The 14,134-nt window shown below is 38.6% G+C and overlaps 1 protein-coding gene across 1 annotated transcript in view; it reads left to right on the top strand.

Moving 5' to 3' along the window:
- The window catches only part of ARMC8 (armadillo repeat containing 8), a 64,452-nt gene extending 52,978 nt beyond the window's left edge, over positions 1 to 11,474 (top strand). Inside the window, exons 14-23 of the mRNA XM_085303931.1 lie at positions 1,096 to 1,178; positions 1,461 to 1,542; positions 4,306 to 4,392; positions 5,454 to 5,546; positions 6,037 to 6,186; positions 8,045 to 8,140; positions 8,616 to 8,711; positions 9,205 to 9,277; positions 10,273 to 10,366; positions 10,817 to 11,474. Coding sequence (XP_085160057.1) covers positions 1,096 to 1,178; positions 1,461 to 1,542; positions 4,306 to 4,392; positions 5,454 to 5,546; positions 6,037 to 6,186; positions 8,045 to 8,140; positions 8,616 to 8,711; positions 9,205 to 9,277; positions 10,273 to 10,366; positions 10,817 to 10,850 — 888 coding nt within the window. The 3' untranslated portion in view covers positions 10,851 to 11,474. The remainder of the gene's footprint in view (positions 1 to 1,095; positions 1,179 to 1,460; positions 1,543 to 4,305; positions 4,393 to 5,453; positions 5,547 to 6,036; positions 6,187 to 8,044; positions 8,141 to 8,615; positions 8,712 to 9,204; positions 9,278 to 10,272; positions 10,367 to 10,816) is intronic.
- Positions 11,475 to 14,134: the final 2,660 nt, after the last annotated feature.

Genomic DNA, 14,134 nt, shown 5'->3' with positions numbered 1-14,134 from the left:
AACCAAACATTTGCTTGAAAATAAACCCTGGAAAATGTAAGCATATTGACAAATGGAATCGTGGTTTGGCTTGGCTTGTGCTGTATGAATAAACTGAGATTGATCTGAAGGAGAAAAAAATCTGCTCAACTTGGGAGAGGCTCTGCGGGGATGATTAGTGCTCTCTGTAGTTAAGAACATGATGCGTGTGGGAATTGTAGGGAAATTAATGATCAAAACAATTATTTTTTAAATGAAGTGTATAGTTGCTGTATCAAACAGAAGTGGTAAGGTCAGGAGGCAGGAGAACTTTCTGGGTTTATTCCTTGCTTAAAGGGGAAAAGAGAAGGAAAAAAAGATATGAACACAAAGGAGGCAGGAAAATGCAGCATAGAAAAGATGACTAGCAGGAGAACTTGTCAGGGGGAAATGATTCAGGATCTCCCAAATTCAAAATGGTAAATCTATCTTCTGTTGCAGGATGAGCCTCTTTAGTTAATAACAGAGATGCCTTTACTTATATATGAAATTACTACTAAAATAAAGAGTAAGGGTTAGCAAGAATTCAAAAAAACAATGACTCTTAACTAAAGCATATTTCTTTTACTAAGTGACTGTGTGTGTGGGGGGGGAGGGAGATTCATTTGTTATAGAAAACATTCACTCTGATATTTACTGCCTTTTATCCTAGTCTTAAATGCTGGGACTGGCCATGTCTAAATGTGAAAGATGAACTGCTCTGTATTTTTTCCAGACAGTTTCACAGCATGCCTCCAGTCTGTAGTTTGTATATACTGTATTGGCTTGTGCATGCTGCCTTTTATTTTGAAATGACATTAAGGGTAAAGCATTTGTACAAGTGTCGTGTTCCTTGATGATTAATAAAACCATTTTAAAAGCAGTAGCTGAGCAAAGCATGCAGATGTTGTTTTCTAAATGATATGTGGTTACACACTTTATTCCACTTAATCTGGGAAGATAATGTGGCTTGATGGTGTTTTAGTCATAGGCGTCTTTTTATATGCAATGTTTAAAATGTTACAGACAAAAACCCCAACAACTCATAAATATTTATATTGTTTTATTCATCTAGCATTAATTCCTTTTTTGCTCTAGATCATTGAGACTGAAAATATGATGGACCGTATTGTTAATGGCTTGTCTGAATCTAGTATCAAGGTGCGATTAGCTGCAGTCAGGTAGGTGGCTTTTCTGATCTGTACAAATAATTCTGTGATGGTGAAGTCTGATTCTGCACTTGATAGGTCTTCTGCTAATCTTTTAAAAGCTAAAACAAATTTAAAGCCATTTCCACTGCTGGAAAACTTATTGGGGAAAAAATTATCTTGGACTAGTAGAGTATTCTCCTCTTGCTATTTACAACTGTTTCTGTATGTGTAGAAGCAATGTGTATATTATAGAAGTATGTAAGTGTGTACGTGTGTGTATGTATATTTTAGAAGATTTCTTTTCCATTATAGATGTTTGCACAGTTTGTCCCGTTCTGTACAGCAGCTCAGGACAAGTTTTCAGGATCATGCTGTATGGAAACCTTTAATGAAGGTAAGTAAAGAAAAGTCAAGTCCTGTCTACTGGAGTGTTCTGGTTAAAATAGTAACACCAAGGGTATGAGGTCTGTTCAGTTTGAATATCTTTCTGTATAATCGTAATAGAAGTTACCTAGAAATCAAAACTCGTTGACCTTTTCCTGCAAGTCATAAATCAACAGAAACAAGCAGTAGTGAAGAGTGCTGTGGTCCATGCTCGGTGGACGCTAGGGGGACTGTGTCTCCTCCTTCAGTTTTTAGCCCGCATTAGATGGCACAGTTCAGACTTCAGCTAAAAGCCCTATGAGAGAATTTAGATCTACATTTCTTTCCATAATTCTCTACTTTTATCTCACTGTAGATATTATAACTGAAACCAAAGACCTCAGTAAGACTTTTTAGAAGACATGTTTTTGTAGCATGCGGTTATCCACAGCAAGATTAAATAGGATCAAAACATATAAATATGTAGCATCTCATGTCTTGAGATAAGACCAGTATCTCAGTTTCAGTGTCTTTGAGGCTTTGAAAATGGGGAGCAGGCAGAGTCTGATAGCAAGAAACCTAAAAGCTTAGGCAATATAGACATCCGTAAGAATCAGCAAAAGAATTGTCTGAAATGAGCCTGACTCCCTCTTCAGAAGTGAAATAGCCAGGCCAGGGGAAGCCTTATCAGCAAAGATGAGGAGATGAACCTGATGATGAGGCACAGTAAAGTGAGCTGAGAGTCCAGAGCTTTGCTTCAGATCCAGGAAGGAATAAAGGCTCCAGAGCTGTAAGTGAGAGTCATAAACAGGCAACAAAGTTGAGCATCTTGTGAGAACTTACCCCAAGCAGTGCATGACTGTAAGGACTGCAGAGGTGCAGATGTCGCAAAGGATGGGTCAGGACAGGTTCTCTTTCACTGGATTGATTGGGAATGTATTCCACAGGGGTTGAGGGGGCAGAATCTTTTAAGATTCCCATCTTAAAAGAATGGGTTTCCCTGGTATAACAGCCAGGGAATACATGTTATTCAAGCACTCTTGATGTGGTAACTGATTTTAGTAGAAACAATTAGAAAATATCTAGGAGATTTTAGGATGGGAAAGGGGAGAAGCTAAACACGAGAGTTGGAGGGGTGCTAAACCTGTATTAAAATCTGTGCAACAGTGTGTCCGGCATGACCAATAGCAGCTGTGTTTCATTTTGCACTGGAGCGTTCTCTTTTCACCTGCAGTCAAAGCAGAGAACAGGTCCACTGTTGAGTAGTTGTCAGCTCTTCAGTGATGGTCTGACAATGAGCGATTATTTGGACAAAGAGGATATTGTATATGCTTTCTAGATCTAGTATCTTTTCAGAAGCAGGACCATATCCCCAAAACCAGTTCAGTATTGGTTCAGAAAAATCAGGAAGTCATTACCCAAAAAGGGAAAAATGAAGCCCTCAGATGTTTCTGGTGGTTCAGATGTCTTAACACAAGAAAGATGTCCACTGGGCATACTTGTCTGTGACATTTTATTCGGGTCTGAATTTCTCTGTTTTACTTGTATTTGGATTATCAGAAATCATGGGCTCCTGAAAATTTCTGATTCACTAGTTTTTGTGCTCTCTGGCACCTTGCTGGCTGCAGGCCAAGAAACTTTTCTCAGCTATTGATTTTTTTTTTTTAAAGACAAGGCTGTAGAGTATGAGCCCCCTCTTTCTATAGTTTCACAATAGAAATGATGGGGAAATGATCTTCTGTCAGGATACACAATATACTTACAACATGTTAAGCACTGATTCTTGAATTGGGAATGTGAATTGTGATATTAATCCATAGGTGTCTGATTTGTTAGTTTTATTGGGAGGTCAAGGGGGATTTGATCATAAAAAATTTTGTGCTATCACTATAATAAAATAATCCTATGATCCAGGACTACTGATCTTCACCTGAAGGGGCTTGCAGAGAGTGATTTTTATCTTTTAAGAGTTTGTGAAAGGACAAACATCAAAACATCAAAACTATTAGAAATGTAAACCACAGAAATTGCGGGAATGCCTGAAAAAACACAGCTATTATCATAGGAGAAGCATGTGATGAAGTTAATGAAGATTGTTGAAGAGTTCTACATAAATACAACTTCTTGCAGTTGTTCATTTAAATTTTATTAAAAATCTGTAATCAGAAAGTTGTGTGTTCATGCCAGAACACCTGGAATTATTCTTAAGAGAAAAATAAAAGTAATATCTAATAAAGAGAAGACATAATTTTCAGTCTAGGTTAATACTGACTACATTAGAAATCCTTTCTCTCTCCCCTAGTGTGTACGTCTTTAAAGCACTGAAGAAGAATATTTAAATCTCCAGGGTACATATAAATGTGCTTTTGGGCAACCCTCTGCAAATGCAAGAGTTAGATGACAGCTCTGAAAGAGGTGGTGGTACAGAACAACCCCTCCCTTCCGCCTTTCCTGGCTGGAGGAGCGCTTGCATCCTCATGCCGGCTTCCTTGCTGAGCCTTTCAGGACACGTGAGGGGGATGCGCTCTGTAAGGACGGACGGCGTGTGGTGGTCTCGCCTGGGATGCCAGGCACAGCAAAGAGGGTATGACCTGGTCCAGGCTTGGCATTGCTGCAGCGTGTCATGTGTTGTGTACCGTCACGTTGAATTGATCTACACTGCCAGCATCAGAACAACTCCCAATGTATAGAGCATCAAGAACAGGCATCATTACCTAGTATTTTGTTCCAGAATGATCCCTTCTTTATCCTGCTAGTTAACAGAGATTCCCCACTCTTCCCTTTGTCGCTGCAGGTTTTACAGAATGCTCCAAATGAAATCCTGGTAGTAGCATCTTCCACACTATGCAATCTTCTTCTGGAATTCTCTCCAAGCAAAGAGGTCAGTATTTGTCTGATATCTCTTCTTACTTTTGGATAACAGCTACATTATACAAATGCTCCAGTAAGCATAAAGGTAACTTAATTGATAACCGCTACTTGGGAAGCATTGTAGCTGTAATGATTGGCAGAATATGATCACTTGATGATGTATCAATAAAAAAATGTTTAAGGTGTTCTGAGTAAAGTGTAGTCAAGTAATTAAATGTGATCTCTAAAAGTTTTTGAAAGAGGAAAGGCAGACATCACGTTGAATCTATACTTGTAAAACTTGTTTTATTATGCCTAAAAGATTCCACAAGAGAACAGACTGCTAATTTTGTTGGCAGTATGATCCATTTCCTCAATTACTTGGCCCCTTGAGAAATCACAGTTCTCTGGCAGCTTAATGCAGCACCCGAGCCCTTAGGACCAGGTGAGCTTTGGCACAAGCTCTTCCCCAGTGTGGGTGCAGTCTGCCTGCTGTTTGGTGAGTCAGACCTGTTCCTGCAGAGCACAGTCCCTTCCACGCAATTCTGGTTTCTGATTAAATGAGCTTTTAAGTGTGTGCGTGAGGTTCTCATTAGCAAATAAGATTAAATGTAAAGAACAGCATTAAATAGCTTTCATTGTCCATAACCTCTTAATTAAGTCATGTGTCCCATTAGATTCCAGACAAAAACTGATTGCTCAAAGGATGATGATGTTTTAAGAGATGAGCCCCAAACTAAAAGTTGTTGGGGAAAAGGTTTGCTTGTATGTCTGTGGCAGATGTATGCATAGTATCACAGTAGTATTTGTGTGTGTGTGTGTGTGTGTGTGTATGTATGTATGTATGTGTATACACACATACACAGAGACACACAAGAATAATTCCATGTTGTTCTGAGATTTTCTTCATAAGAACCTGGCTTGTAAGTGCTCATGAAAATAAGTAAGGCTTGGGCAATTCATCTGACGGATGGGACATCTTGTAAATATGACAGTAAGATGAAAGCGACACTCTTAATGTATTATATTTTTATATATGTCTAATTATTCTGTGTAGTGTTTTAAAGATTTTTTTTTCCCTGTTTGTTATAGCCTATTTTAGAATCAGGAGCCATAGAACTTCTATGTAGTCTAACACAGAGTGAAAATCTTGCCTTGCGAGTGAATGGCATTTGGGCTTTAATGGTAAGTAAAACACACTGGTGAAGTACTGTTTGCAATTTCACTCCTTAAAGAGAAGGAATTAGTAAATGTAACTTTAGGAAATTGTCTGTTGTTACAAATAACACAGATGAAAGGCGGCTTGCCTTTCCACTTAACTGTAGGAGAAGCATGGTCCACCTGGAGCATTTTATCACTTAGCTGATAAACTGGAGGGGGTGTGAGAAAGCACCCTCAATTCTCATATCAATTTTGGTTGCCCTGATTACTTGGGAAACAGTTAAGCAACATCACTAGTGTTGCAGGAGACTCTTTAAAAACAGATGATAATCAGGTCAGTCATAAGACTGTGAGGGAAGTTAATCATCTACTGCATAGCAGTTTCTCATAAATTGTAATGCTTGCAGGATTAATTTAGCAAGGATATATGCTTGTAGATAGTAATGGTCCATTAAGAGAATAAAAACGCAAGTTTAAGGTAAAGAATTGAGCAAAAGTGTACTGTGTCTTTCAGAATGTGGCATTTCAAGCAGAACAGAAGATCAAATCTGATATCTTACGAGGTCTGAGTACAGAGCAGTTATTCCAGTTGCTTTCTGATTCAGATGTAAATGTTCTGATGAAAACTTTGGGACTGCTCAGGAATCTTCTATCCACCCGCCCAGTAAGTAAAGCTGCGAGAACACTTTGTGAAAGCTGATCAAACATGCGGACGTTACACTGGAAATACAAACTGATTGTTACCCTTGTTTTGTACAAAGATTTTGTACTTAGACAAAAATTTTGACTGAGAATGCAACTTATTTTTCCATATAATATTGCTGTTTGATATATTAAACTAAAACTGAGGCCTCTGCAATACTTGGATAAAAGCATATAGCGATGAAACGTACAAATTGTTATAAGAAAACTTGAAAGAATTCTGCATGACCACTAAAATATGGTAATTATTTTTGCATACAAACAGAGCTAGGCAGTTATGTTCAATTCCGTTGCATTTTGGAAAATATTTTTTGCTGAAAGTAATGAGCTTTCTGTGAAACTTGCCAAGGAGACTAATAAGAGCATTTCACTTTAGAGTCAGCATACGGAGAAGTACATATCTTGAGGATTACCTGTATTTTGTCTGTCTTAATATCTGAAATACATCTGTTCTTCTCCAAGTGTATAGAGAATATTGACTTTCTGAACTGTGACTGTGAGATTGTATGATTAGAAAATGCTTACATTCATTTTACACAGTGAAGTAAAATGGTCTAAAAATGTAAGCGTATGACTTGCTTTTGACAAGGAGAAAGAGCTTGAGATATTGGTAAAGGAAAAACAGGGTATAATCCCCTGTGAAAAACAGGGAAAAGATGAGCACGCGTTTGGCAGCTGGGTTTGTGTACGTGTGTTTTGGGGGGAATGACAAAGCCTCTGTGGTGCATTATATCACATAGTGTGTTTTACCATGAAACAGTCACTTCAAATATTTTCGGTTTTGTACTCATTGAAGCTCAATGAGCTTGACAGAAAATCAGCCTTTAGTGTGAGATTTTTAATCACCAGTCATGTAAATTCACCGTGAGTTCTTAAAACCAAGTCTGATAATCCCATAAGGAGTTCCTCAGCTGAAGCTTTGCCCCAGTTTCACTTACTTTTAGTACATTATAAAGCCAGAACCAACCATTTCAATCCTATACTCCAAACTGACTTCAGAATAACTGATCCAGCAGCTTTTGAATGAAGTCTTACTGCTCGCAAATTATGAGAAATCTCTTTTAAGGAATCTCTAACATCTTAAATAATTGTAGAGCTTGCCAGGTGTTGGTGATCTCTTCCGGTGGCTGTTTGCTGTCACTCTTGTGTTTTGACATCAGTTCACCCTGTAGGTCACGTTTCCCATTTTTGTCTGTTTTTCCTCATTATCAAGTTTATTCTGGTATAGGTGTTTATAGTCTGTGATCGAATGACCTCTTGTCTGCAAGTTTCTTACTTTGAGACAGGTTTCCAAGACTCCGAGTAATTTATCTAGCTTAGCTGCCTGAACTGTCTCAGACTTTTGAAGTGTGGATATCGGGCCTGGTTGCAGTGTTCCAGTAAGAATAGCAAAAGTTCCAGGTGATCAGAAACCTCACTTTCCTTACCTATCTCTGATATCCTCCTGTTAACAGAGGAAGAGAGAAAATGGTTCTTTGCAACTGCAGCATCATACTGAGAGCCTGTGTCCACAGTCTTCAGTGTCCACATGATTCAGCCTTTAGACTGTGACCTTCAAGCAAATGAGAAGCCAGTGTCTTTTTTTACAGGCTTCAGACAAATTAAAACCGAGGTGTATGATGCTCTCAAACAAGACCAGGCTTCAGATGAAGAGGAATAATATGAAGAGTTTCTGCTGTGATGCCTTGATTTGGGAAAGATTTCTCTAGAGGTTACGGTCTTTATGCAGCATTGCTAGTCTTTACTCGGAGTAATTCAGTTCAGAATGCCACTTCTTTGTCTGGGAAGTTGCACTGACTATTTCATCTTTGCTTTGACAGCACATAGACCATATAATGAGCACTCACGGGAAACAAATCATGCAAGCAGTGACCCTCATTCTGGAAGGGGAGCACAATATAGAAGTCAAAGAGCAGGTACCTTTTTTGTTTCATGTTGTCATGGCAGAATAAAACTTAAGGAATAACTGAGAATACTTACTGTTCTCAACATGCCAACTTAGATGCCACAATATATTCCTGTACAATCTGTTGCATTACTCAGCTAGTTTTCTAGCTGCTGATACTGAATAGACTGCTTTATTTTTACAGTGTATTTAACCTTTTCTATGCACTTTTATTTTCATGAAAGACTTCAAACTTTGTGCGTTGAAATGAATAATGTTACTTTAATTTTAAAATGGCAATGACTGTTCCTTTTCCAGGGCTTTTCAGCCATGATTGTTAGCTCTTTGGCATTGACCCCAGTTGTAAGCAAACTACAAACTCCAGATTAGAGTTATTAAAACTAATTAAATAAATTGTTTGTCACAAGTTCAAAGCTGTCAGGAAAAGTGTGTAATTCATGGGGATATGATCTGTAGCCAAAGAACTAACATTTTCTCTCTTCCAGACACTATGTATACTTGCCAATATAGCAGATGGAACGACAGCAAAAGAATTAATTATGACCAATGATGACATCCTGCAGAAGATCAAATACTACATGGTATGGGGAATTTCTCTTAAAGGTCTTATTTTGGTCATTTGTAGAAATAAAAAATGCTAGAGGGACCTCTCATGTAAATCATTACTCAAAATCATTTACTTAAACATAACTGAGTACATTTAAAGTTAAGAAAGCATGCACTGCAATTCTGTATGGCAGTGGTGTGCTGAGGATAAGGATCTGTTTAAAAGGAAAATCCACTAGCTATTTTGTATAAGAATTTTATTGCCAATTAGGCAATACATAGAACAACCCTACTTGGAAAACATTTCATGCTCTTAGAAAAGAGACATCTTTTGTTAGATGTTTTACTAAAATGTTTGGAAGAAATTGATTGTTGTACTCAAGTATTGTATTGTCTTTGAGAGAAGCTGTAGATAAGAATTGGTCCTGACTTCACTACCTCACTTATTACAGGATGAATGCCAAAATGTAAGTCTGAGAAATTCTGAATCTTCTCTTCTAAATCTGAGTACTATTTTTCTGTATTTAGAGTCATTCAAATGCTAAACTTCAGCTTGCTGCCATGTTCTGCATATCTAATCTCGTATGGAATGAGGAAGAAGGTAAGAAAGCCTGATTATTAATATATAGACAAGTTATTACCCATTTGAAAGGCTAATGTTGTTTAGCAGTTAGTATTTGCAGTGGACAGCGCAGTGGGATCCAAAGCACAAAGGGAGACTTCAGTATAGCCATAATACGGATCAAGTGAGTGTGGTCAGGAAGTGGAGGGAGAGCTGTCCGGAGGCAGGAAGGGAGGCTTGAAAAAAAAGCACCTCTGTAAAACAGAGGTTGGTCTGTCACACACAGGAGGTTTCCACCTGCAACCTGCCTGTAAAATGTGAAAATAATTGGAGTAAAAGAGAATTCTGATAAGAGAGCTTCCAAGACAAAGGAGGTTTTGGAAACTCCTCGTGGGAGGGAGAGTGTGCACGTGTGTAGCAGAGCTACAGGTGGAGGCAGCAGTGTGGAGCTGGAAGGAGGGACAAGGAGAGGAGTGGGAGGTGGCGTGCTGTGAGGAACAGTGGGACTGTGGTGCCATTTTTTTTTTTTTTTTTAGATGGTCTACTTAGAGTTTTCAGATTGACTGTACTGCCCTTCAGCAAAGAGAACAGAGTCTGTAGGGCTTTTTCCTCCTACTGTGTAATTTATTCCAGATCTCTCAGATTTCCAAACTTCATTCAGCCTTTGACGCTTGGTTGTGCTCTTGATGCTTTCCTGTTCACATGCGTTTTATATGGAGTGCTACAACTCAGATTTGAGCACAAACCTCCAGTTAAATGTTCTCTGCATCCAAATCAGAGTGGTGAGAATAAAGCAACTAAAATCAAGCTTCTTCAGGATAAAATATGTTCAGATTTCTGCCTTCTAAATTTTTTGTTCTTGAAACATGTGCCCACTAAAATGCAGAAAAGAAACTAGGGTGCCTTATGAAGTAGCCACATCTGAGGGAGTTCTCAGTGCTGTGTTTTAGCTTAAACCATATTCCACTCCTTTCTTCTGTTCTCAGTACGTTTGTTTTTGGTGGTGTTCCCAACAATGTGATTTGTTTTTGTAGGTTCACAAGAACGACAAGATAAACTACGAGACATGGGAATAGTAGATATTCTACATAAATTGAGTCAGTCATCAGATCCAAATCTGTGTGACAAGTGAGTATAAAAAGAAAACCCAAAACAAGATTAGAGAGAATTCTTTCCTCATAACAAGGCATCTTTTTAATAACCTTTTGGGCATTAAATATTTCTATCCCAGAAAAACTGTCTACCATTGCACTGAGTTCTGCTGTGTGTAAAGAAATTGTGATGTAGGTTTATTTGGGTAACTGCTCCTATATATTGGGAGTAACAGATTATACTTAAGTTCTCAATATTAAAAATTAACAACAGTGGAGACCCTGTTTAATCTTTCTGATTCATAGTGTTAATATGACTGTTCATAACTGTCCCAGTCCTCTGGAACAACTTTGCTTCCTCCACTTCTCTTTACCTAACTAGTTCATCCCCTCTCTCTAGCTGGCATTATGCATAGTTTTGTACATAAAAAACTGTTGATGATGAAAACCAAACTCCAACAATTAACTAGTTGTTACTTTATTGCAGGGCGAAGACAGCACTCCAGCAGTATCTTGCATGATCAAAGACTAACTGAATCTATGGACACCCCTCATGTCTACTTAAGGAATAGCAGGAAATATTCCTGACTCCTTATATTTGCACAAGTCACCTTGGGCTGCATTTTTCTCAGGTGCAGGGAGCTGCTTTGCAGAAACAGTTTAAATGATCAGGTCTCCAGTGCACTTGAGAATTTTCTTGAGGTAGTTTCTTTACTCAGAGGACTCTTGGGGGGTTGTGTTTTTTTTTTTTTTTTTTTTTTTTTTTTTTTTTTTTTCCTGAGCTACCTGGACTTTTGAATAGAACAATCAGTCATCATTTTCCTTTGGGCCTACAATTTTCTGCTTTTGCTGCAGCCTGCGTGTGTGCTTGGGTGTGAGCGTGTGCTTGGGTGTGAGCGTGTGCTTGGGTGTATGTGTGTGGGTGTGATACCTCAATTTTGTTTTTCCTTTTTTGTGTGTGTGTGAAAATCTTTTTCTACAGGTTTTCAAGGGTTAACCATTGTTTGCTGTACGAATACTTCAATGAATTATATACAGTTTGAATGAATTGTTATTTAAAAAAAACCAAACTGTTGTATCCCATAAAGTTTATTTTGAATTTTGAACAGATGAATGTTTTTAAGTAAAATATATGCATTTCTGAATTTCAGCTTAACTTACATTATACTTCATTTTTAAAGAGGAAAATAGAGGAAGACAGTAGACTCAAAATTATAAGCAGCATATCCTGTACTGTGAGGCGATCCAAGAGTTAGCATTTTACTGCTGTACAAGGTCAGCTGGTACTGATGACATACCCAGCTCCATAGAATGGGTTAGCTGGATTGTTTTGGGCTTCTGTACGTTTTTAGAGGAAAGGGTCGTACTTGAGTTAATACGAGTATTTCCTTTTTTTGGAAAGGAACGACTGGCGGCACTATCAACAGTGCCTATTGCTTTAGAAGCCAAGAACTTGCTCAGATAATAGCCGAAGGATTAGCTTATTTCACTGATAGGTATTTGTTAATCACTAATATCGATAGAGTGAAACAGTACGTTGCAAAAAAGACCAGAAGGACTTGACAAGCAGTGACTAAGGGACTGTTTTGGCTTTGCATCTTTTGCGTCCAGGTAATAGTTAAGCAGCTCACAGAATATTTCCATGAAAGATCAGCTGGGTGCATTAGGTTGGGGAAAGGATGAAAAATGATTAGAGTTTCTGCTCAGTAGTGTCATTACCAACTTTGTGTGCGTGTGCAGTACATGCACGTGCATGGATTTGGACACCTGGATAATAGAGGTGGGATTTTACTGTATTCAGAAGCCAAAGTTGTCCAAACCTTGTCCCTAGCCCAAGTTCCTGAAATTGTGCCTGTAACTGTGGAGGGGAAATTGTGGCTACAAATGAAGAAGACTCTGTGAGGTTAGGCTGGGAAATGAGCTGCCAGGGGCTTGAGGAGTCAAATATGCATAGAAACAGGAGAGAGCAGCAGGGAACTCTTTCATGCAGTTCAGGGTTCTTGCTTTCTTTCTGTGTCATCTTTGATTTCAGTTTAGAGCATAGTTTTAATAGTCAGAATCTCCAAACGCTACATTTAATTAGCACTAACAGGCACACTAAAGATTGCAGCCGATGTCTTAAAACCAAATCTTTCTCCTGTTCCATTGAGCTTCAGGAAGGCTGCAGCAAGAAGAGAGGTCTGTAACTTTGCTAACCAATTTTGATAGGTATCTTAATCTTTTATTTCTGATCAGAGGGTCAAATTGTGATAGCCTTACTTTATTTCAAAGGTAACTACTTGTGTCAGAAAATGTGACCACAGTTTGGCCTGGAATTTGAATGTTCTATGTATCAGATAACTGTTATCACTTGGTTGCAAAGGAGAATATATACATTTAATGTAACTTCTTCCAATCTTGAAAGACAAATAAAAGTGAGCACCTGACACTTTTTTTTCCCCCCAGGCACTGCAGTAAGTGACTGGCCATTTTTTAATGCCCTTCTGCAAGGTTTTTTCGTGATGGATTTTAGGGGCTGAACAAAAAAGAAAGTAAAAATCTGTGAGGACTTGATAAATATCAGCACCTCCAGAAGTGACGTCTGGCTTATAAATTTCAGTCAACTATACTTTTGCTTGAACTGAGGAAAGGCTTCTGAGGCAAGTATCATAGAAGTAAAACTGCCTGTAGGCTGCATCTGGCTTCTAAATTTGCACTCCAGCTACGTACCTTAGGAGTTCAACTTCTTACATGTCTCTTCTGCCTCCTCCTTCCCAATTCCCGTTTCTGAAAGTGAATCTGAATTTGAACTTTTGTGCCTAAAAATGCTCAGAAAAAGGTGAGTAAGTTCCTGTATACGTGTTTTGAGGTTGTTTCCCCAAAGTCTACCAGAAAAACTAAAACCAATGCTCAGACAATCTGGATGCTGCATGAGAAGAGTTGATGTTTTCCACCGATATTACACTGATAGGACACTCTGGATGAGAGCATTTTTACAGTTAAGCTTTGTGAATAATTTTTGATGTTGCTATAGGTATGTACAAAAAGAAGAAAGTGAATACTGTAAATAAAAAGAACTTTACCAGAACATCTAGATTTTACTGAACTTCATGGAGAATTTTTTTTGTGCCATCTTCTGTACAGACTGACAGTTTGTAGTCTGAGATCTACGGTGGAAACAAACTTGTTTGCTGGCCGAGCAAATCTTCATAAGCTTTGCTTGGGTGGAGGTGTCCTGTGAATTACAGGGTTGCCTTCAGAACAAAAGCAAGTATGACTTGTCTAGGCATGATACAGGATCATCAGGAGTTCTTCTGTTTTTGCACCATTTCTCTATGCAAACCAATCCTAAAAGATTTTGGTAAATATTCCACTCTTTATTTCTAATCGGAGGGTTCAGTAATGTTAGCCTTTCTTTCAAATGTTGCGCATGTCAAAGAGAGATCAGTTTGGCATGCTAGTTATCAGGCTGCTGGTGCACTGGTTTCTCTGCCCTCTCTATATTTGGTGAGGTTTCTCACTCAAAGTACAATTTAGCCGCTGTTCCAGTCACAGATCCATGTCGTAGACAAAGAAGCTAAGTGGCCTGCTCAAAAGCATCTTGTGTCACTGTGTTCTTAAGGAAACATCCACTATACTTAGCTTCTTAGGCATTTGTTTCTTGGACATTTATGGCCCCTTTCAGCCTGTAGAAGTTCCAGTGCTGAGCCGAAAGCTTCAGCCGCGTACTAGGTGCTGTGTCTCCATGAAACTCTGCTGAAGCCGTGACGGATATTTGGCGGGATAGTCAAAGTGCATGAGATAGTGCTTGAAGAAAGACATAGAA

Source organism: Rhea americana, unplaced genomic scaffold (assembly GCF_003343005.1).
Source record: "Rhea americana isolate MKP2758 unplaced genomic scaffold, rheAme1 scaffold_200, whole genome shotgun sequence".
NCBI lineage: Eukaryota > Metazoa > Chordata > Aves > Rheiformes > Rheidae > Rhea > Rhea americana.
This window is presented reverse-complemented; position numbering and strand designations above follow the sequence as displayed.